General features: G+C 45.8%; 1 protein-coding gene across 1 annotated transcript in view; it reads left to right on the forward strand.

Moving 5' to 3' along the window:
- VPS8 (VPS8 subunit of CORVET complex) overlaps window positions 1–23,760 on the forward strand; it is a gene marked incomplete at its 3' end in the record, with an annotated part of 119,498 nt that overhangs the window by 2,374 nt on the left and 93,364 nt on the right. Inside the window, exons 2-7 of the mRNA XM_088465654.1 lie at window positions 12,312–12,481; window positions 17,513–17,581; window positions 18,962–19,089; window positions 19,850–19,943; window positions 21,437–21,469; window positions 22,562–22,616. Coding sequence (XP_088321780.1) covers window positions 12,312–12,481; window positions 17,513–17,581; window positions 18,962–19,089; window positions 19,850–19,943; window positions 21,437–21,469; window positions 22,562–22,616 — 549 coding nt within the window. The remainder of the gene's footprint in view (window positions 1–12,311; window positions 12,482–17,512; window positions 17,582–18,961; window positions 19,090–19,849; window positions 19,944–21,436; window positions 21,470–22,561; window positions 22,617–23,760) is intronic.

Genomic DNA, 23,760 nt, shown 5'->3' on the forward strand with positions numbered 1-23,760 from the left:
ACATCCAGAACACACAAACTAATACAATCTAACAGGCCCCTGAGAACACAAACACTTTCTAAAATGTTATATCTGGATTTTACATTACAGTTGAGATTTGCATTTTTGTTGGGTGTGTCTAATTTAAATAATACTCAATCCACATGTCACAATTGTCCTTGTCCGATGTCACAACAATGGCCAGTGTCCACCATGATAGAATAGTAGTTTCGTCATTTGCATATGAAACAAAATGGCTCCCCTCCCTTTGTGATTAGTAACATACATTTGTGCCTTTACTAGATACTGTATAGCAGAGCCTGACTGTAAATGCTTATTCATCCTGTTATTACATTGCTAAATGTTGCATAATATCAGGTCCTGAAACTTCTGTAGATGTGTGCAACCCATTGTTGCCATAAAACATGATTACGGTAGCAAAATAAAGTGTTTTAAAGGCAGCCTTCAAGCATGCAAAATGCTTGCAATAAAAAAAACTCCCATCATATGGGCATTAAGGGTTTAATTAAATTAGACTCGCCCACGGCCATGTGACTATGGTGGGTACACACTATACAGATATATCTGCAGATGATGGTTGTTCGTACACACTGAACAACCATCATCTGTGTCTGTCTGCAGGTCCCGGCAGCCAGGGGGCGTGTCAGGGACGTGTCCAGGAAGGCGGGGGCGTGTCCCGACTCCCCCCCCCCCCCCCCCCCCTCCACGTGGCTGCCGCTGTGTGTATACGGGCGGTCTTCCGACTGCCTGCACACACCTGGCGATGGACAGAATGTCTGCAGACAGCTCTGGGGTTGGTTTTGGGGTCGATTCCCACCAAGACTCTGGGGCATATGTATCAAAGCTTGATGTGAAATAAAATTTAGAAATTTATATCACCAACCAATCAGCTCCAAACTATCATTTCTTAAACACAGCCTGCAAAATGTAAGTTAGAAGCTGATTGGTTGGTGATATATATCTCACAATTTTATCACCCATCAAGCTTTGAAACCTATGCCCCTCTATGTGGTGTTTGTATGTTCTCCCAATGTTTGTGTGGGTTTCCTCTGGATACTCCAGTTTCAGAATATGTGTGCGCTGCAGAATATGTGTGCGCCATCTAATCAACTGTTAATAAATAAATAATATTATGCCGTAAATACAGCATCTCCCAATAGGGCTGCATAAAATAGTCCGCAAGATCGGGACGCGCGTAAATTAAATCGACCCCCTAAGAGTATGTTTCTGGGTCACACGTAATGTGAGCGAAATGCCAGTGCACCTATTTGCCCATCCGCGTCTTTGCACTGCTCCGTGCAGAAGTGCAGCCATCATCCCTATCAATGCCACCTACACCTGACCCTTACTCGGTGCTGGAGATGTGAATTGCATCAGTGGTAAAACACCCGTGACACACCCACAAAACGATCGCCACTCACTAACTCCCATTTAGCGCCTAGAGAGAAACGACCGAGATGCATATGATTCTGGACTATGTGTACATCCGAAAAGATGCGTACGCAGCCAGCGAGGCCTGCGCAGTACCTGAAAAATCAATAGACGCGGCAACCTACAATCTTGTGTGCGATGTAGAATCGGGACCTAAATATGGATTTTTGCACCCAGCTGAGGGTGGCTAGGTATTTGTCAAACATACACATTAAGGGCCGTATTTAATTAGTTTCGCACCAGCGATACTTTTTCGCATGCCGGACTTTTCGCTGACTTCGCGTGTTTTGCATGCGGAAAAGTATCTGGTGCGCTCCCGCTATTCGCCGTATTCAATTAGAAAGGACGCGAAAATGGCACCCGGCGAAACTGAATCAGGCGAAAAGTCCTGTCAAAAATGGGTAACTCAGCCTGACACCCCCCAAAAGATGCACTAACATTGGGGATCACTATATATGCCCATGATTATCCCTAATGAAGGTATTTGGGGTACTTAAGTTGTATCAATTGGTGCCAATGAGCGTATTAACACAAGTGGTGAAGAATAGCATCGAGCAGGTTTTTTTTTGTTTGTTTTTTAGAAAATAATTACTCCCAGCAAATTTGGGGTACTTAAAAATGGGTGCTAGCATATTTTGATGTTGCTAATGTGAAGTTGTAAAATACGTTAAAAATCCACCTGCCGCAAGCACCTGCAATCTTAAAAACACCTGGGGCATACTTGGGGACCCCCCAGAAGTCTATTTCGCTAGTTGTTTAGTTTGTCCCCCAACTTTGGACTTTTTTGCCCCAAAATGAAAGTACTCTTTTGAGGTGTTCTTAAGTGTTTTTTTTTTCTTTTTTTGACACAGTTTACCTTTTGGGGGGGGGAGTGTCCCTAGGGAGCAGAGTGGTTTCTGGAGGTTTGCACCCCTAAACCCCAATTCTGCACTTTTTTCCGCCTGCTATTCATAGGTGAAACTTTTCCGCTGGTTACATTGGCCCTCATTCAGAGCCGTACGCTCTGAGCAGAGCGCACGCTCTGAACGAGGGCCGGCCTCCATAACTATGGAGCGTCCTCCTGGACGCTCGTATAGCTGTGGGTCACCACCCACAGCCTATACGAGCGTGCAGTTTGATGGCCGCGATGGTCTTGACCATCGCGACCATCGAAACTGCGAGCCGGAGCCTGCGGTTGAGGTTTTCAACCGCAAGGCCCGGAGTGATTTTGGCTCTATCCCTTAGGAACGCCCCCGTCAGGGAGGCACGCCCCTGGCACGCCCACCAAAGGGGGCGTGCTGTCAATCAACATCGACAGCACGCCCCCTTTGATCAGACACAAAGAGCGAAGGAAAGTCCTTCGCTCGTCGCGTCTGGCGCATGCGCACGACGGAGCTCCCTCCGTCGTGCGCATGCTCAGTGCAGAACATCGACCCACTTGCGAGCGGACAGCCGCTCGCGAGTGGGTCTGAATCAGGGCCATTGTATTTTCTTTCTGCACCGGCAAAAAGTCTGCACAATGTGGTGAAAACTTTTCGCTTGGCGAAATGACGTCACCGGCGAAAAGTTTTCGCCGATAACGGTTTTTCGCTCCTAATTGAATACGGCCTGTAGTATAATTGACATTGTGTGAGGGAAGGACCCCATGGTGAGGTCATTATGTTAATAAACGTTTGTAGTGAAACCGTTCTTATGATTCAGTCACATATAGGGGTATTCAATAAGGGAGCGAAAATTCAGTTTTTGCGTTAATTTCGCACCTATGACGTCATTATCGCAGGTTTTAGTTTTACACCGTATTCAATTTCAAAGACTTTTCGCAGGTTCGAAAAGTCTTTGAAAAAAAAACGGAGATAATTTTTCACCACTGAATAGGTGTCGAAAAAAAGTGCAGAATTGGGGTTTAGGGGTGCAGGCTTAAAAAAAATGCACCCCTGGGAATGACATTTTAAAAATAACTGTGTCAAAAAAAAAAAAAAAAAAAATAGGGACACCCTAAAAACTTAATTTAAAAATTGGGGTGAAAATTTTTTTTTTTTTTAAATTGTTTAACAATAGGGAAATAGGTTCAGGGATATTCTGCAATTATGCGGCAGGTGTTTTCTAGAATAGGCTATTAGCGGCAGGTGTTTTCTAGAATAGATTATTAGCGGCAGGTGCACAATTGCAGAATTTAAAAAAAATTACTTTAGGGACATAAAAATATGCTAGTACCCATTTTCATGTACCCCAAATTTGATGGGACCACTTAAAAAAAATAACCTAAGTGCTCTTCTGCATCACTTCTTCAATGTCGGGAAAAAAGCACCTGTCGCAGCTATTTAAATCCCCGACTTTCATTTGCAGGCTAAAACGGGGCTACCCATAGTGATCCCCCATGTTTTTACAGCTTTAGGGGGGTCCTACAATTTTTTCCAGGAAAATTTCGTAGTTTATCGCAAATCCAACTTCGACAGGTCCCGTCTTCGTTGATTTTATATTGAATACGGGGATAAAGCGGGCACGCGCCTGATACTTTATCCCAGAAAAATCTCCGATGTGGAGCGAAAAGTCCAGCACAGACTTTTCGCTCCCATATTGAATACCCCTCTAGGGTTTATTAAACGTAGAATAGAATCACAACAGTCCCCAAAACACAGACTACATTGATCTGGGATAATTCCCCAGGCACCGCTTTATCAAGGTAGCCTGAAACTATAGAGAAAGCTGACCTCAGTGGTTATACCCACGCCCACTAATCCTAATACGGGGCTGTTTATAAAGCCTCAGTGAGGTGTGAGCCGCACACATCTCTATTACTTGAATATTTAAAACAACATGTTTTAGGGTGTTTTGTCAACAGCAAGGAGGCATAGTATCGGTTCTATCACCAATTTGCCTTATTTATACAGCTGGTAATGACACTATTTGAAACACTTATTTTTGTTTACAGAAAACCGTGAGGTTTTTCGCAATTTTTTTTTCTTTTCACTTTTATAGGTTGTCTTTTTTTTTTTTTTCTTTTGTACTATTCACTTAGCCCCCGTTTATTGCGCCCGAAAAATGATCTATTTTTGGACGAAAATAAATAGATCCGGGACCTTTTACACAGATTCTATGTGTTTTTTTTTCAGCTGCGATCGCGCTAAGGATCAGGCAGTTGAAAAACAATCCCCAATGACTGCAGGTTTCGGGGCAAATTGAATAGTCCCCGGGGTATCAAATAGCCACAGTAAGTTACCACGGCTATTTGAATTCCCCCCATAGAGGTAATACCCCTTTTACACCAGAGCGAAAAACCTGGATTATTGCCGTGTTGACCCGGGTTGGGCCTTTTTAGAAACTGCTCCAAAATAAATAACGAAGCACCGTGTATATGATGTCTGAAGCTGGGTCGACCTGGGATGGACCCGTGTTCAAAATCCTGGGTCAGTCCTGGGATTTAGGTGTAAAAGCAGTATAATACCTCTTTTCCACCAAAAACTCGGGTCCGACCTGGGTTTTCAGACATAGGCCCTGATTCAGAGCCGGACGCTCTGACCAGAGCGCTCGCTCTGAATCAGGGCCCTCCTCCATTAAAATGGAGCGTCCTCCTGGACGCTCGTATAGCTGTGGGTGACCACCCACAGCATATACGAGCGTTTAAAAAGATGGTCGCGATGGTCTTGACCATCGGACTTGCGAGTGAAACCCTGCGGTCGGGTTTCTCAGCCACAAGCCCTGGAGTGATTTTGGCTCTATCAGAGCCAAAATCATTCCCACTGACATCACTAGTGATGTCAGTGGGGCCGGCTTCAGACGGTAGGCGTTCCCATGGGAACGCCTCCGTCTGGCAGGCACGCCTACCAAAGGGGGCGTGCTGTCAGTCACCATCGACAGCACGCCCCCTTTAGTGCGAGACTCCGAGCGACGGATTCCCCGTTGCTCGCCGGGTCTCGCGCATGCGCACGACGGAGCTCCCTCCGTCGTGCGCATGCGCAGTGGGGAACATCGACCCACTTGCGAGCGTACTGCCACTTGCGAGTAGGTCTGAATGACCCCCTTAGTTCCAACCCAGGTCAGACACCGCTTACACAGCACCATCGATCTGGGTTATTCCCAGGTTAGCCCCGTTCACACTGAACCCGGGTCTGCCCTGCTAAACTTGTGAGGTCATAAAAAGTGGGAGGTGACTGCTCCACAACCACCAATCAGCTCATTTTAGGCATGACCCAGATCGGATAACCCGGGTTGCACCGTTTACACTGCACCATTACCCAGGTCCATCCTAGGTCCGACCTTGGTAGCTACCTGGGTTGGATTGCCAGGTCACTTGACCTGGGTTATTTTTCAGGGACCCTTTTACACTGAGCTGCGACCCGGGTAGACCCAACAATAACCCGGGTTTTAGTTCTGGTGTAAAAGGGATATAAGAGGGTCCTGCTCACAATGCGTTTGTTCTTGCACAATGCTGGCAGTCACAAGATGCGCCCACAAAGCGGCCATGCGCGCAATTCTGAATCATCCCCAATATGTGTAAACCAGTAGCACGAATATGGCCCCCATTTACTAACTAGTTTTATCACCAAAACGAGTGATACATGTCACCGTGTATGATAATAGGTGCTCCAGCCAATCAGCGGTCATTTTTCAAACAGTTGACAGTTGGGAGCTGATTGGCTGGCGCACCATTTATCATACACAGTGATATTTATCATGGTGATAAAACTCGTTAGTAAATGGGGGCCTATGTGTCTTAACTTATTACAGGTTGAGTCTCCGATATCCAAAATGCTTGGGACCAGGGCTATTTTGGATAACGGAATATTCCGTATTTTGGAATATCTGCATATCATAATGAAATATTTTGGGAATGGGACCCAAATATACACACAGAATGCATTTATGTATTATATACACCTTATACACACAGCCTGCAGGTCATTATATACACCTTATACACACAGCCTGCAGGTCATTATATACACCTTATACACACAGCCTGCAGGCCATTTTATACAATATTTTCAATAATTTTGTGGTTCAAACAAAGTTTGTGTACATACATAAAATTCAGGTATGTTTCATATACACCCTATACACACAGCCTGAAGGTAATTTTATACAATATTTGTAGTAATTTGTGCCTTAGACAAAGTTTGTGTACATTGAACCATCAAAAATCAAAGGTTTCAGTTTCTCAGTCAAGCCCAAAAAATTCCGTATTTCGGAATATTTCGGAATATTTGGATATGGGACACTCAACCTGTATTATATGTATTCACAATACATCCTGTTTGGTATACGTGGCCACAGATGCAAACATTTTTACGTTTTGAAGCAATACTGTTCTATATGTGAACTGTTGTTTGGGATCCAATCTATGATGTTATACTTGCGACCGCTCTGACCAATCACAACTACTGCTGAGATGAATTTGTAAGACTAGGGTGTTTTCTGTAATAATAAACTGCACAGGTTATATACCAGGGAATCTGCGTTCAGCATCACACTTGCTGAATTAGCCCCTTAGTTATGACTATCAATGGGAGGATACTCCTAGATCAGCCCCTGATCACGGATTAAACCCAGTTGCATCAATTGAAGTACTAGTGCAGTTTTCCCCTTTTCTCAACAGATTATTAATATAAGTACAGAATATCGGTCAACATAAATATTTAATGTATATAAAATAATTTTCTTCTATGCTTTTTCATGTTTTGTTATATTGTGCAAGACGCACAGATGTCTAATCCAGTTTTAATAGATTTCATAAAAGTTATATTTTAACACACAATAATTTTTCTCTAAGGCGTGCGCCAAAAAAGAGTCGTCCTTGATTCCTTCTAGTTGCTAATTGTTCTAATATGTGTAAACCTGTAGCAAGCAAGGTTTTTGTGTCTTAGCTTATGTTCCTGTATTGATTTCAGTATATTTTAGCCATTTATAAAGGATAATAATGAAAATGATGGACCTATTCCTCACATATTTGTCACACAGTGCCCATCATCCCGCCCACAGACTACCTGTGAAAGGTTAATCATGTTTATTTATGGACATTTATTCATATTGCGACAGCAAATTCTGTTCCTTTACAATTGGGAACAAAACAGTACTAAGATGAGACTGGGTAATAGACTGTCCGAGAGATGGCAGGGTCCTGCTCGCAGGCGTAAGGTGCCCACACACTGGACGACTCGCAAAAGATGGGATGTTGTCAACCATTTCCTTTGAACTTCCCAGGCAACTCACCGGCCCTCCTGGACAGGCGATATATTGCTAATCTGTGCAATGTGACTAGCGTGCATCCTTAAGGGAAGCCGATGGACGAAATCCCGACCGCCGGCTTCTTGACTGTCTAATCCCGGCAAGGTACTAATGACAGGCGTCGAAATCCCGACGCCTGTCATGAGACCTACATTGGGAGCCCGACACTCGGCATACCGATCGAAGGTAAGCCGGGTGCCAGGCGCGGACAGCCGCAGGGGGGGAGGGTTTGGTTAGGGGCTCCTGGGGTGGACTTGGGGTTAGGCTAGGGGAAGGGGGGGTTAGGGTTAGGCACCCCCCCCCCCCGGGAGACTTGGGGTTAGGCTGCGGGGAAGGGAGGATAAGGGTTAGGGGAGGGGGGATTAGGTTAGCCATACTTACCAAAAAGGACGATCGGGATTTTCACCTCTGCCGGGCTGCTGCTGTCGGGATCATACCGATTCCATCCTTAATGACTTGTAGAGCATCTTTAAGGAGACCGCCAGATCTTACCTGCACTAGACCAAATTTGAAGATACGACAAACGACCCGCAGGACTGAGCATCGGATCGTTATCGTTCCTGGAAGCTGCACATTTTTAAACGATATATAGCGTTCCAACGCGTTGTTTTCTCGCAAATCGTGCCTAAAATCGTCCAGTGTGTGGGCACCTTTACTCTCTGTAACATAGCGGTTTACCGTCAGTGGGGCACACGGTAACTATTTGCACACTTAGCAGGGTACTTGGTAAATTAGTAAGGCAGTAGAAATAATTAGTGTCCATACATTCAGCCTGCGATGAAAACCAACTGCTTAAAAAGGAGTATAATACATCCCATAGCTTAAATATATCAAAAAGTGGCAAAGTGCAAGCGGGCAATGTCACCTGTATAGTGTTCTCTAGTTTCTAAAATCGAGAATTGAGTCCGTGCAGCATCTGTCCAGAATCTACCAGTAACTTTTCTTCCATCTGATTGGCTGCAACAGCTGCGCACATATCGGCCACTTATGCTGGCCATACACTGATACGACCAGCATAAGATGTGATTCAGAATACGATTTCTCTTGAACTGCCTGGCAGTCCCGGCCGCACGATTTGGTGCTTTGGACACACGATGTATATCCGATCTCACGATACGATCGATCGTGTGCCTCACTTAAAACATGCGCTCATCGGGAAAATGTCACTGAAATGACGGCACTCGGACAGTCGGACGCACGATGCATCGCATGCACAGATAAACGGCACGATCTGCATACGATTACGATAGATAATATGGGCTGCACATCTGATCATACGATACGATTTAACAGCGGCGGGAGCGCGCATCGGATCGTATTCCTACCTAAATACTACACAATTTCCACGCAAATTCATCGTACGACGCGTTTAATATCGTGCAATTGGCCCAAAATCGCGCTAGTGTATGGCCAACATTACAGTTGTGCTGGGATCACAAGTTTCCCTGCGCACCTCTATGGGGTTGGAGGGAAAACTTGCGATGCCTTTGGACGCAATGTGTCGGTACGGAACAGAACACTGCTTCAACGCTGATGAACTGATTCCCATCCCCCCTCCAAATTGTCTTTTGTGAAGGGAAAAAAAAAAAAGTCTTGTTTAAAAAGTTTGGCCAAAATAAATGTAAATAAGGGCGATCTTATCAGAAGTTATTGGGATACAGGGCCTGATTCAGACCCGCACGCAAGCGCGTCGATGTTGCCCAAGTGCGCATGCGCACGACGGAGGCGGCTCTGTCGTGCGCATGCGCAAGACCCGAATAATGACGCCCAAGCCGTCGTTATGGGTCTCGCACCAGAGGGGGTGTGCTGTCGATGGTGATTGACAGCTGTTGATGGTGATTGGTCACCCACAGCTATGCGAGCGGCCAGGAGGCCGCTCCAAAAAGTAAGAGGGACGGCCCTGATTCAGAGCGAGCGCTCTGTCAGAGCGTCCGGCTCTGAATCAGGGCCACAGTTACCAGTGTGAGTGGAAGCAGTAAAAAATAAAGACTTCAATGTATATTTTCATTGGTGGGGGTTTTTTTGCCGGTAAAACTGGTTCACTATTCCTTTTCTACTGACCCTGCGCACTAATGGCTTTGTAACTGCGTCTCTATGTTCTCCGTTATTTCATTTTCTGGGACGGCGCAATAATGCCGACACTTAATGACATTAGAGGGAACGTTGTTTTTATTTTAGTAGAATTAGTGTCTGACAATTGTTATACGATTCTACATACTGCAGAACTGAATCTTGCTTTGCACTGATGAATTGGTTGGTTCATGTGTAAATTAGGTATAGAAATCAGACCATAACTCTGACCCTGAAACTCATCACCGGGACAGCAGCAGCAGCAAAACTATTAGCATAGTGTATATTTCAGGGCAGGTGAGAAAAACCTTTTGTGTGAATTGCGGGTGTTGCTCTATTGTGTGTGTAGTCTATAAAGGGTAGGGTATAGAACGACTCGTGTGGTATGTAAAAGGACCACTCCTAAAACATCTCCCAACTTAAACACCTCTAAAATGGGTCATGTCAACATCTACTCCAAAATGGCCGCACCTCTATACAGCTCCAAAACATCTCGCTTTTCCTTAAAGCATCCTTGAATTGGTGACCGGGGACATACCACCCAGACTCACAAGTCTCCCGGGGGGGACATCAGGCACAAAATGCTCCGCTCCTGGACTTCCTACCTCATTTATGATTACAGACACTGAGAGGGGTATTCAATTTGGAGCGAATAGTCCGTGCTGGACTTTTCGCTCCACATTGGAGGTTTTGATGGGGATAAAGTATCGGGCGTGTGTCTGCTTTATCCCTGTGTTCAATTAGGAATCGGCGAAAACGGGACCCGGCGGAAAGGTAAGTATCGAGAAAATTAGATGTTCCTGGGACCCTCCTAAAGATGTCCAGACATGGGGGAGCACTATGGGTACCCCTGTTTTTGCCTGGTAAAGAGAAGTCAGGTTTTTAAATAGCCGCGGCAGGTGCATAAATGCGCCTGGAAGAAGGTGATGAATAGCACTTAGGCATAGTTATTCCCCCCCCCCCAAAAAAAAAAAAACCTATCAAATTTGGGGTGCATGAAAATGGGGGCAAGCATATTTTTAAGTTCCTAAAATGATTTTTTAAAATTCTTCAAAAATGCACCTGCCGCTACTCCCCGCAATGAAATAAAACACCTGCCGCATATATGGGAACCCCTCTGGAATAATTTTGGTTATTTTAGAAGTTTGTTCCCTAATTTTTTATTTTTTTTTTCACCCCCAAAAAGAAAGTTATTTTTTTTGGGTGTCCCGATTTTTTTTATTTTTTTTGACACAAAATAAATTTTAGGGTACAGGGGTGCAGGCTACTTTCTTTTTAAGCCTGCACCCCTAAACCCCAATTCTGCACTTCTTTTCGCCATGTAAAAAAACAGGGTGAAAAGTTATCCCCGATTTTTTACAAAGACTTTTCGCACCGAAATTGAATACGGGGATAACTGAAATAGGCCAAAATGACGTAATCGGCGATAAATTATGCTTTTCACAGCCAAATTGAATACCCCCCTAAAGGCTCCCATACATCAGAGATTGATTGCGGCAATCGTGCAATTTGCAATCGATTTGTGTATAATAATCTTTCCCTTTTTCAATCGATTGCAGAATTGCCACAATTGTTGAGCTCAGTAATTGATGTGAAGTGTTTTTCAACACAGATGGCTGCAATCATAAATTAGGTGGGAAGACAGGAAGCAGAACATTTTGTACCTAAAGGCCCCCATACATCAGCAATTGATTGCAGCAATTCTGGAATTTGCAATCGATTGTGTATAAAAATCTTTCCCTTTTTCAATCGATTGTGGCAATTCTGCAATCGATTGAAAAAGGAAAAGATTTTTATACACAATCGATTGCTGATGTATGGGGGCCTTAATGGGGCGGGCCTGCAAGGGGGGCAAATTTATGCAGGGTAAATACTGGCTGCTTTTGCATGTAGCCACCAAATGCCAGAAGGCTTTTATTTTTACACTGCAATTTAGGTTTGAGTTTGGACACACCCCTCTCATATATAATTATCTCTGCACATTTTACACCTGCCCCACCTGCGGTGCAGCATGGTCTTACCAAGTGTAAAGTAAAGGTACCCATACATCTGCGACGGATGGAGGCGGAAACGCCGTTCCACCGGTCGTAAATGCCGACCGGGGACCATTTATGTTCAGCGATCCGTCGCAGGATCGCTGAAATTTCACGTGTTAGATTTCTCCAATTTGTGAATCGCGATAATTTTTTGATCGCGATTGTCATATCGGTGAAATCCAACATGTTGGATTTCTGCGATCCTGCAGGGTTGCGGCAATCTGTCTCAGATGTATGCGTTTCCGCCTCCATTACTACATCGCGATGGTCCGTCGCAGATGTATGGGTACCGTTACTTGCTCTTTTTTGCTTGGAATAGGTTTTTGAGTCGAATGGTTGTTGGCGCCTACCAATAAGTAAAAAATAAAGACACAATTAGTGGTAATATCCCCATGACTGGCATACTAGGTCACGTGCCTGGTACCCATGCAATTACTGTCTCATCCGATTACTGACCACTTCTCAGAGGACTAACAAAATGGTGACGGCGAGCAGGATAAGGGATGCGGAAATAGCAATGATAAAGCTGATCAGTCCGGTTCTATTCTGAAATCTCCCCTTTGTTCGCAGTGGAGTCGGACCCCGGAGAGGATGATCTTGGCACCAAGGGCTGGGATTCAGGAAGAACCACCAGTGACGCCACCGCATTACCTGGGAACGTAGACGATGAGTTGAATAAATCCCAGAGTCATACAGGCTACCTGGATGTGGACAAGGACTTGGATTCCAAGCAGGAACTGGTAAAAACTGCATGGACTTTACAGCTAAAATATGTACATACAGAGAAATCGGTAGAAAACATTACTGCCTCACAGCTCTGAGGTGCTGAGTTCAAGTCCTGACCAAGGCCTTATCTGTGTAGAGTTTGTATGTCCTCCCCATGTGTGCGTGGGTTGTTCCCGGATTCCCCGGTTTCCTCGCACACTTCTAGTTGCTAGCTTAACCCTGGTGTGTATATGTGTGTTCATATGACAGGAAAATATGGAGTGTAAGCTTCATTGGGGGCAGGGACTGATGTGAATGACTAAAACAGGCCTGGCCAACCTGTAGCTTTCTAGGTGTTGTGAAACTAGACCCAGAATGCCCTGCCACAGTTTTGCTGTTAGAGAATTTTAAAACTGTGGCAAGGAAACCTGGGACTTGTAGTTTCACAACTGCTGTAGAGCCACAGGTCGGCCATGCCTGAAGTAAAATAATCTGTGAAAAGTGCCGCATAGCCTGCGTGCGCTATGTAAGTAACTGTTAGTAATGAAACGTTAATAAACAGACACGTATATTACACGGAAGGAGGATTAATGTATAAATGTGTATAGGAAGAAAAAGAGGGAGCTGTATGAAGTAAATATACTTTAGTTGGAAGGGCGGTGTCCATGCTGTGCTACTGTTAATAAATGACTCCTGTCACAGGACTCTTCGGTCAGTGTAAAGCATGTAGGAGGGATTGCGCTGAGGCGAGCTGCTCACTTACAGGCGTAAAAATCAAAACGCATGTCGCAAAGCGTCAGACCTAGCGCTAGGCAGGAAACCTGAGGAAGGTGCTAAAAACAGTTTCATCTCGCGAAGCACTGAGTGGAGATAAAACATAAATCTTAACTTGTCTCACACCCGTACAGAGGTTTCATTTACCGTGAGGTAAAATATGTTTTTGTGCATCTTGCTGGTTTCCTGCCTAACACAGAGTGTAGAAAAGCAACTCTTTATAATTACTAATAGTGCTGTCTTTCCAGAGCTGTTATAGGTCACCTCAGTCTGCTCCCCCCCACATACTCTGTCCGCCCCCTCTATCCGCTACATCACATATATATTTATACAGCAAATTAATATATAATTTATATTGTGGCCCCAGTATGCTATATGGTGCATACACACGGTCAGGTTTTCTGTCAGATCATATCTGACAGAAAATCTGACGTGAGCCTTCAACGATGAACGATGCACGTTCCCGATCGTCAGATAACGATATCTGACATCTGATGTGTTTGCAGTCAGATTTGGACGATTCCATTCATTTTAATGCAGTCAGAAATCGTTCCATCGTTCAAATCGTTGGTAAAATCGTTCATCGTTCATCTGACACATCTTACCGTGTGTATGCACCAATACAGTCTCAGCACTCCTATATCGTACAGTGCCATGGCCACAGGGCCTGATTCAGACCCGGACGGTATCTGGAATGTGTTCGCTATTGCCGATGTTTGCTAATTTGCGCATGCGTATGCATCGCAGTGTGCGTGTGCGAACTACACAATGCGTTCATTGACCGCTCGCTCGCCCAGCCCAGCAGAGTGAGTGACAGGAGAGGCCGTTTTGTGGGTGGTGACGGGGTAGTCCAGTAAAAAAAGGTGGGTTGGATTTGCGAACGCAGGCGTGCCTGAGTGTTCTAACGCCGTTTTAGATAATTAATAATTAACAGGCAGCGTCATAGTACACGTTACTTGCCTTTTTTTTACACTGATTCCCTCGCAGTGCTTGCGGTAGGGTAAGGCTACCTCAAGCACTGCGTTAGCATCCGATGGTGCTCGATGTACCAATGTTTTACTACACTTCCTGAAGATGATGTGTTGCTGGTTTGCGGCTATGCCTGTGCGATTGGGCGTACGCTCACACAAAGTGGCCGATCGCTAGGACATGGTGGACGTGCTTATGCCTTGGCGAGTGTCGTCACTTTTGACAAATTTGCATACGCATCTAGCGAGCGTATGCTCATAGCGACAGGGTCTGAATCAGGCCCACAGTTTGCTATACAGTCACTGCAATTGGATATGTCGTTCAGTGCCATGTCCTCCGTATGATATACAGTCACAGCACTCTTATATCATACAGCGCCATGTCCTCCGTATGCTATACAGTCACAGCACTCTTATATCAGACAGCGCCATGTCCTCCGTATGCTATACAGTCACAGCACTCTTATATCATACAGCGCCATGTCCTCCATATGCTATACAGTCACAGCACTCTTATATCATACAGAGCCATGTCCTCAGTATGCTATACAGTCACAGCACTCTTATATCATACAGCGCCATGTCCTCCGTATGCTATACAGTCACAGCACTCTTATATCATACAGCGCCATGTCCTCCGTATGCTATACAGTCACAGCACTCTTATATCATACAGCGCCATGTCCTCAGTATGCTATACAGTCACAGCACTCTTATATCATACAGCGCCATGTCCTCCATATGCTATACAGTCACAGCACTCTTATATCCTACAGCGCCATGTCCTCCGTATGCTATACAGTCACAGCACTCTTATATCATATATTGCCATGTCCTCCGTATGCTATACAGTCACAGCACTCTTATTTCATACATCGCCATGTCCTCCGTATGATATACAGTCACAGCACTCTTATATCATACAGCGCCATGTCCTCCGTATGCTATACAGTCACAGCACTCTTATATCATATATCGCCATGTCCTCCGTATGCTATACAGTCACAGCACTCTTATATCATACAGCGCCATGTCCTCCGTATGCTATACAGTCACAGCACTCTTATATCCTACAGCGCCATGTCCTCCGTATGCTATACAGTCACAGCACTCTTATATCATACAGCGCCATGTCCTCCGTATGCTATACAGTCACAGCACTCTTATATCATACAGCGCCATGTCCTCCGTATGCTATACAGTCACAGCACTCTTATATCATACAGCGCCATGTCCTCCGTATGCTATACAGTCACAGCACTCATATCATATATCGCCATGTCCTCCGTATGCTATACAGTCACAGCACTCTTATATTATACAGCGCCATGTCCTCCGTATGCTATACAGTCACAGCACTCTTATATCATACAGCTCCATGTCCTCCGTATGCTATACAGTCACAGCACTCTTATATCATACAGCGCCATGTCCTCCGTATGCTATACAGTCACAGCACTCTTATATCATACAGCTCCATGTCCTCCGTATGCTATACAGTCACAGCACTCTTATATCATACAGCGCCATGTCCTCCGTATGCTATACAGTCACAGCACTCATATATCATACAGCGCCATGTCCTCCGTATGCTATACAGTCACAGCACTCTTATATCATACAGCGCCATGTCCTCCGTATGCTATACAGTCACAGCACTCTTATATCATACAGCGCCATGTCCTCCGTATGCTATACAGTCACAGCACTCTTATATCATACATCACCATGTCCTCCGTATGCTATACAGTCACAGCACTCTTATATCATACATCACCATGTCCTCCGTATGCTATACAGTCACAGCACTCTTATATCCTACATCACCATGTCCTCCGTATGCTATACAGTCACAGCACTCTTATATCATACAGCGCCATGTCCTCCGTATGCTATACAGTCACAGCACTCTTATATCATACATCACCATGTCCTCCGTATGCTATACAGTCACAGCACTCTTATATCATACATCACCATGTCCTCCGTATGCTATACAGTCACAGCACTCTTATATCATACAGCGCCATGTCCTCCGTATGCTATACAGTCACAGCACTCTTATATCATACAGCGCCATGTCCTCCGTATGCTATACAGTCACAGCACTCTTATATCAGACAGCGCCATGTCCTCCGTATGCTATACAGTCACAGCACTCTTATATCATACAGCGCCATATCCTCCGTATGCTATACAGTCACAGCACTCTTATATCATACAGCGCCATGTCCTCCATATGCTACATAGTCACAGCACTCTTATATCATACAGCGCCATGTCCTCAGTATGCTATACAGTCACAGCACTCTTGTATCATACAGCACCATGTCCTCCGTATGCTATACAGTCACAGCACTCTTATATCATACAGCGCCATGTCCTCCGTATGCTATACAGTCATAGCACTCTTATATCATACAGCGCCATGTCCTCCGTATGCTATACAGTCACAGCACTCTTATTTCATGCAGCACCATGTCCTCCGTATGCTATACAGTCACAGCACTCTTATTTCATACAGCACCATGTCCTCCGTATGCTACATAGTCACAGCACTCTTATATCATACAGCGCCATGTCCTCCGTATGCTATACAGTCATAGCACTCTTATATCATACAGCGCCATGTCCTCCGTATGCTATACAGTCACAGCACTCTTATATCCTACAGCGCCATGTCCTCCGTATGCTATACAGTCACAGCACTCTTATATCATACATCGCCATGTCCTCCGTATGCTATACTGTCACAGCACTCTATCATACATCGTCCATGTCCTCCGTATGATATACAGTCACAGCACTCTTATATCATACAGCGCCATGTCCTCCGTATGCTATACAGTCACAGCACTCTTATTTCATGCAGCACCATGTCCTCCGTATGCTATACAGTCACAGCACTCTTATTTCATACAGCACCATGTCCTCCGTATGCTACATAGTCACAGCACTCTTATATCATACAGCGCCATGTCCTCCGTATGATATACAGTCACAGCACTCTTATATCATACAGCGCCATGTCCTCCGTATGCTATACAGTCACAGCACTCTGCCATTAGATAATAAGCTGGATATAAAGGTAGGACAAGGGCAGGCTTTGGTGTCGCTGTACAGCAGACTGAGCTGTCCCGCCTGCTGGGAGACTTGTAACACATAACCTGAAAATGTCGCAATTTGCTGCTACATTTGCTCCGTTTTCTAAAAGACGTATTTGTGTGTGCGCCTTGGAGATGATTGCTGTGCGCCTTTCCTCATTTATTATATCATGAGTGGGAAAATCATCATCTTTTTTTTTTTTTTGCCATCTTGTTTTAGATTGATGATAAAGAGTTTGACATTCCCCAAGTGGACACTCCGCCAACACTGGAGAGCATCCTGAATGAGGTGAGTCCCGCTGGCTTCTTGCGGTCTGAGGAAAGCGGCGCTGTAATACCATACAGCTAGTATGCTAGCGCAGCAGCAGGAGGCGTCTGGTGTAAATAGGTGACTCCTAACTGCATCACAGATCTGGGTGCTGTGTCCTAAGATGCAGCGTCGGATCCTCTACGATACAGTCGACCCTGAGGTTACTCAGACTGACCATCGGGTTTCCATACTAATCGGACCCATTGCTGCAACGAGACTAAGGCAATGATAGATTTACATTATACACCTGGCATACTAACGTTAACCTCCTTTTAGATTGTAAGCTCTTATGGTCAGGGACATCTTGCCATCTTTGGCACATCTTTGCAGGTAATATGTTTGTATCGTGAACCCATCAATGGGCAACTCTTTCTAAGTAAAAGATTATGGGCCTGATTCAGAGCCGGACGCTCTTTAAGAGTGCTCACTCTGAATCAGGGCGTTTTTCTTTTGTCGTTGCGGCCTCCTGGCCGCTCGCTAAGCTGTGGATGACCACCCACAGCTTTTGCGAGTGGCCAGGTGCTGGTCGCGACCATCGGGGCTTGCGACAAGACCCTTGTGGTAGGGTCTCGTCCGTCGCCAGCCCCAGAGAGCTTCCTGCTCTAACAGGGCCGGAAGCTCTCCACTGACATCACTGGTGATGTCAGTGCTGCCTCCCACAAACGGCAGGTGTTCCTTCGGGAACGCCTCCGTTTGTGTAGCCATCCCCCCTCCCCGCCTACAAAACGGGGCGAGCTGTCGACATCTGTCAACATCGACAGCCGCCCCTGTTGTAGTGAGTCCCGGAGCGAGAGAATTTATTTCTCGCTCCAGGGCTTGCACATGCGCGCGGCGTGCGCAGTACCCCACCATCGACCCGCTTGCGAGCGCTGAATCAGGCCTTATGATAAATACAGGTCTCTTGTATAGAGCAAATCTGTATATACAAATGATTGTTCCGTGTTTACTCATTTGAAATCCAAATGTTTCTGCAAATCTATGACCATGTTGTAGTGATTAATATCACAGTCTACGGTTGTGTTTTAGTTTTGCATCCTCATAAAATGTCCGTGGAATAAGTTGTCCTTGAACATTTTAGGAACAAAATAAATATGAATATTGTAGGTAATGTTTATTTTAATTTCCTATTACTCGTAATAAGTCAGCATTTGTATAACCTTGAGAGATGAATATAAACAAGGATGATACAGTTAATGTACATTTCCAATTAGATTATTATAAACGTCACTTCTATCTATAAGTTCTGCTTTAACTTTGCAATATTTATCCATCAATATTTCATATTCTTCCTGAATTGACAATTTATATCCATTGTACCCGGGACTACTTCCATTATGACACTTGTCACTTTTGCTCCAGACGGATGATGAGGATGAACCATTTATACCCGAGGATCCTGCTCTTCTGAACGTAGAGACCATTGACACCCACTCCTGCGACACCTCGTCCTTGGCCAGCTCTGACAGTGGTGACCGGGCACACAAAAGGTATTCGTACAAATTGTTGCTTGGAACCAGGTTTATCAAAACGGTTGGGAGGGGGGTGCAACAAGCCCTAACATTACAGAGATGCGTCAGTCTCCACAGGTTATCGCAGTAATTCAGCTATCCCAGGAATACAACTCTCTGCCATTAAACGTAACGACCGCCAATTATGTTTTAATGTTGTATTTGAAGAAGACCCTCTGTTGTCGGGAGGCTGAGCCAATGGCGGTGGGGGGAGGGGGGAGCCACAGCAGAGAAAAGATATTACAGTACAGAAAAGTCTTAATTGTATCCGAATTATGGAATCGGCCCGTGGGGAAACTCTACATTAACTTTGAGGCACAATAAAGAATTCAGTCGGGCGATTTGGCAATTTAGGGGTGTTGGAACAAAATTATATCTTGGCTTTCCCCAACCTAACACCTTCTGACGCCACGTATCAGGCATAGTGAATAAGGAAAGAATATTCCCTCTTCTTTCCCAAATAATGCAAACAGCTCAGGAAATACATTTTCACTCGGATACAGCAATACACTTCCGTTATTATCAGTAACTTCTATATGGACAGCTTATTAGTTTGCATTTGGGAACAAACAGTAATAAAACACAACTGGGTAATAACAGACAGACCAAGTGGTCGGAGGGTCCTGCTCGCAAGCTTACAATTTATAGAGTTTCATGGATGTAAATAAAATAAAATATAGTTATGTGAATAATATATGCACTGGATCTGACCGCTCTCCTTACATGGGCTCGTTATCAGGAAGAAGCGGCTCGCGGACGCCTTCTCCCGCCATGGTTCTGTGATGCGCCATAGTCTGCTGAAAGGGATTTCTGCCCAGATAGTGTCAGCTGCAGTAAGTGCCACGTCCACCTGTAAAGAGCTCTGTGCATTTAACAAGACATTGTATACCCCATTTTACTATATGTATATATCCCAAGAAGCACAAATGGAGTACTAGCTGTAGAGCGAGTTTGTGCTTAAAGTAACATCTTTGGAGCTTAGGGCCTGATTCAGAGCTGAACGCTCTGACCAGAGCTCTCGCTCTGAATCAGGGCCCTCCTACCTATTTTTGGAGCGTCCTCATGGACGCTCGCATAGCTGTGGGTTACCACCCACAGCTATAGCGAGCGTCCATGATGATGGTCGCGATGGTCTTGACCATCAGGCTTGCGACGGAGACCCTGCGGTAGGGTCTCGCTGCCGCAAACCCTGGAGTGATTTTGGCTCTATCAGAGCCAAAATCACTCCCACTGACATCACTAGTGATGTCAGTGGGGCCGGCTTGAGACGGTAGGCGTTCCCATAGGAACGCCTCCGTCTGGCAGGCACGCCCACCAAAGGGGGCGTGCTGTCAATCAACATCAACAGCACGCTTTGGTGCGAGACCCGGAGCGATGGTGAGCCCGTCGCTCGCCGGGTCTCGCGCATGCGCATGACGGAGCTCCCTCCATCGTGCGCATGCGCAGTGGGGAACATCGACCCGCTTGCGAGCGTCCTGCCGCTCGCGAGCGGGTCTGAATGACCCCCTTAGAAAGAACATCACCGCCAAGCGTGGGTGCCATATTGCTCATGATATAATCCATTTTACTATTACACACAAGGTATTGGCAAACATGTTTGCGTATCTCCCAGCATTTGGGTGTTTAGAATTGGGACCCGGTCACGTGGCAAAGCCCACAAATGGAGCACAGTTGCGGCATAGGGGGCACTGCCACACCCCTATCAGCAGTTTTACTAGGAAAACTTTTTGCCGCAAGCTATGGAGCCACTGACTTGAAATAAAATACATCCCAAAGCCCACAAACTGGGGGTGGGGCGGGATCGCGGATCGGCAGGACAGTCCCACCAAAATCGGGATGGGTGGCAGGTATGTGTTGGCCAAACGTTCTTCTAGATCAGGCCTGGCCAACCTGTGGCTCTCTCCAGCTGTTGTGAAACTACAAGTCCCAGCATGCTTTACCAGCTGACCGGTGGGAGGGTATGCTGGGACTTGGGACTTGTAGTTTCACAACAGCTGGAGAGCCACAGGTTGGCCAGGCCTGTTCTAGATCATCTGCCAAGTTCCTAGTAGCACGTCATATTATATTGTAGTCAAACACTGGTGCGTTCTGTAGATAGTGGTTAATCCTCAATGTGTTGCCCACTAGCAAAAATAACATACACTTCCCATGCGTTTGTGCCAGGCAAGTGGTTAACTTATGTTTAAAATGCGTATGAGCATGGAGGCAGATTCGGCCTAACGGCAGCAGGGCGTTCAGTCCACAGCAGGTAACATAGAAGCATAGAATTTGACGGCAGGTAACAGTAATATTGTGAGTACATGTTTATTCTGTTCTCTCATTACAGGATAAAGTGGATGCTGGTTTGCCCACTGCAATAGTGAGTCTTTTTTTTTTTTTTTTTCTTCTGATTGTGGCTGACTAATTGTAAAAACACTTTTTTTTTTTTAAAGATGAAAATTTCCATTTAAAATGAGTACCGTATATACTCGAGTATAAGTCGACCCGAATATAAGCCGAGGTACCTAATTTTACCACAAAAAACTGGGAAAACTTATTGACTCGAGTATAAGCCTAGGGTGGGAAATGCAGCAGCTACTGGTAGTAATCCCCCCTCTGGTACTGTCCCCAGTAGTAATATCCCCCCCTGGTAGTGCCCCCAGTAGTAATATCCCCCCCTGGTAGTGCCCCCAGTAGTAATATCCCCCCCTGGTAGTGCCCCCAGTAGTAATATCCCCCCCTGGTAGTGCCCCCAGTAGTAATAACCCCCCCTGGTAGTGCCCCCAGTAGCAATATCCCCCCCTGGTAGTGCCCCCAGTATTAATCCCCCCCTGGTAGTGCCCCCAGTAGCAACATCCCCCCTGGTAGTTCCCCCATTATTAATCCTCCCCCTCTGGTAGTGCCCCCAGTAGCGATATCCCCCCCTGGTAGTACCCCCCGGTAGTAGCCCCCCAGGAGAAAGAAATGTAAAAAAAAAAAAACGCTTACCTGTAACCCCGCTCCTGGTCCCGACGCTGCTACAGGCTCCTCCGCCGCTTTGCATAATGGGAGAGACGTTGTCATGACGACGTCTCTCCCATTACCCACTGCGGGAGCCGGAAGATGGCTCCCGCAGTGGGAGCAGCAGCAGCCGCTGAGAGTCTGACAGACTCTCAGCGGCTGCTGATTACACCAAACACGCAGCTGCCGGCTCCGGCGGCTGTGTGTTTGGCAGTGTGTAGTGCTGACCGAACTCCGTCCGGTCAGCGCTACACACGCGGTGCAGGCTGTGTCACAGTGACACAGTCTGCACCGCGGCCCGCATGGTACGCTACTCAGCAGCGTACCATGCGGGCATGACTCGAGTATAAGCCGAGGAGGTGCTTTTTTACCACAAAAAATGTGCTGAAAAACTCGGCTTATACTCGAGTATATACGGTATTACATGGTCTAAAGTTTATCTCCAATCTTAATTTCCATGTATAATTTTCAGGCCATTTCCAGTCTGATTGCAGTAGGCACGTCCCATGGTCTGGCATTGATATTCGGTAAGCATTATATGGTCAAAAACAGAGATTAATTTGACAACAGTGTCGTTACATTTTTTCATTATTAATCTGGAAAAAAATAAATAAATCTCGTTCATTTCCGACTAAAATCTCCACATTTAGCAACAACCTCGCCAAATGCACGGTCGGGATGTAACAAGTAAGTCAGCCATGACAGCAACAGATATCATGCATAAACTTCCTATGAGGCGAAACGCGTTGGGTCACTACTGACTTCTTTCCAGGTGAAGCTGATTTTTTTTCATTCTATTAAATGGACGCAATTATTTTCGGATGTTTTTACTATTTTGCCAGGTACACACTAGACAATATGTTGTTCGATCCGGCCAGATCTGTCTACATATCGGTCACATCGTCTAGTGCAGTGGTGTCAAACTTAGGCCCCTTCAGCTTTTGTGGGACTACATATCCCAGCATGCCTTGCCACACTTTTAGCATGCCCTAATAGCAAAACTGTGGCACTGCATGCTGGGATGTGTAGTTCCACTGCAGCTGGAGGGCCCGAGTTTGACACCACTGGTCTTAGTGTGTATCCTCTATGTTGCTGACGATGCGCCGTCAGCGACATCGCCCGATGGACCTGCATGCTGGTCTGACGTGCAACATCGTTAGCGAGGGTCATGCCGCCGAATGCAGCACGGCCCCTGCTCTCGCACCGCCCCTCACGACATCGGCTGGGTACACATCATTAAATGTGTACCCAGCTTAATTCACAGTTTAGCGTTGTACTGTTTATAAACCGGATCCTGATGTGATGTATAGGGGTGAGTGGGTGGTGGTCCTGCTGTCAGGTGACTTCTAACGCCATCTGCGCTCCTCTCGGTGACAGAGTATAAAGCTGCGCTGTCCAAGGTTCCTCTGCTTGTTGGACTATTCTTTTGATGACTGATCTCGTACCACACTTTGTATACCAACCATCTTACTAATACCAGCTCATTACACTGAGGGGCATATCTGAGGCCTGCGTCCCCTGGATTGCATGTAGTAAAGCCCAAACTTCGTTAGTGAATGCCAGGGGTGCCTATATTCTGCCAGTGCTAACCTTTGTTGGCAACGGATGGTCCTCGGCCGCCGTACCCTAATATGTGACCGTATTGCCTGACCATGGATTCCGCTGGGTCTC

The sequence above is a fragment of the Taudactylus pleione genome, unplaced genomic scaffold, assembly GCF_031769625.1.
Source record: "Taudactylus pleione unplaced genomic scaffold, aTauple2 ptg002101l, whole genome shotgun sequence".
Classification (NCBI taxonomy): Eukaryota; Metazoa; Chordata; class Amphibia; order Anura; family Myobatrachidae; genus Taudactylus; species Taudactylus pleione.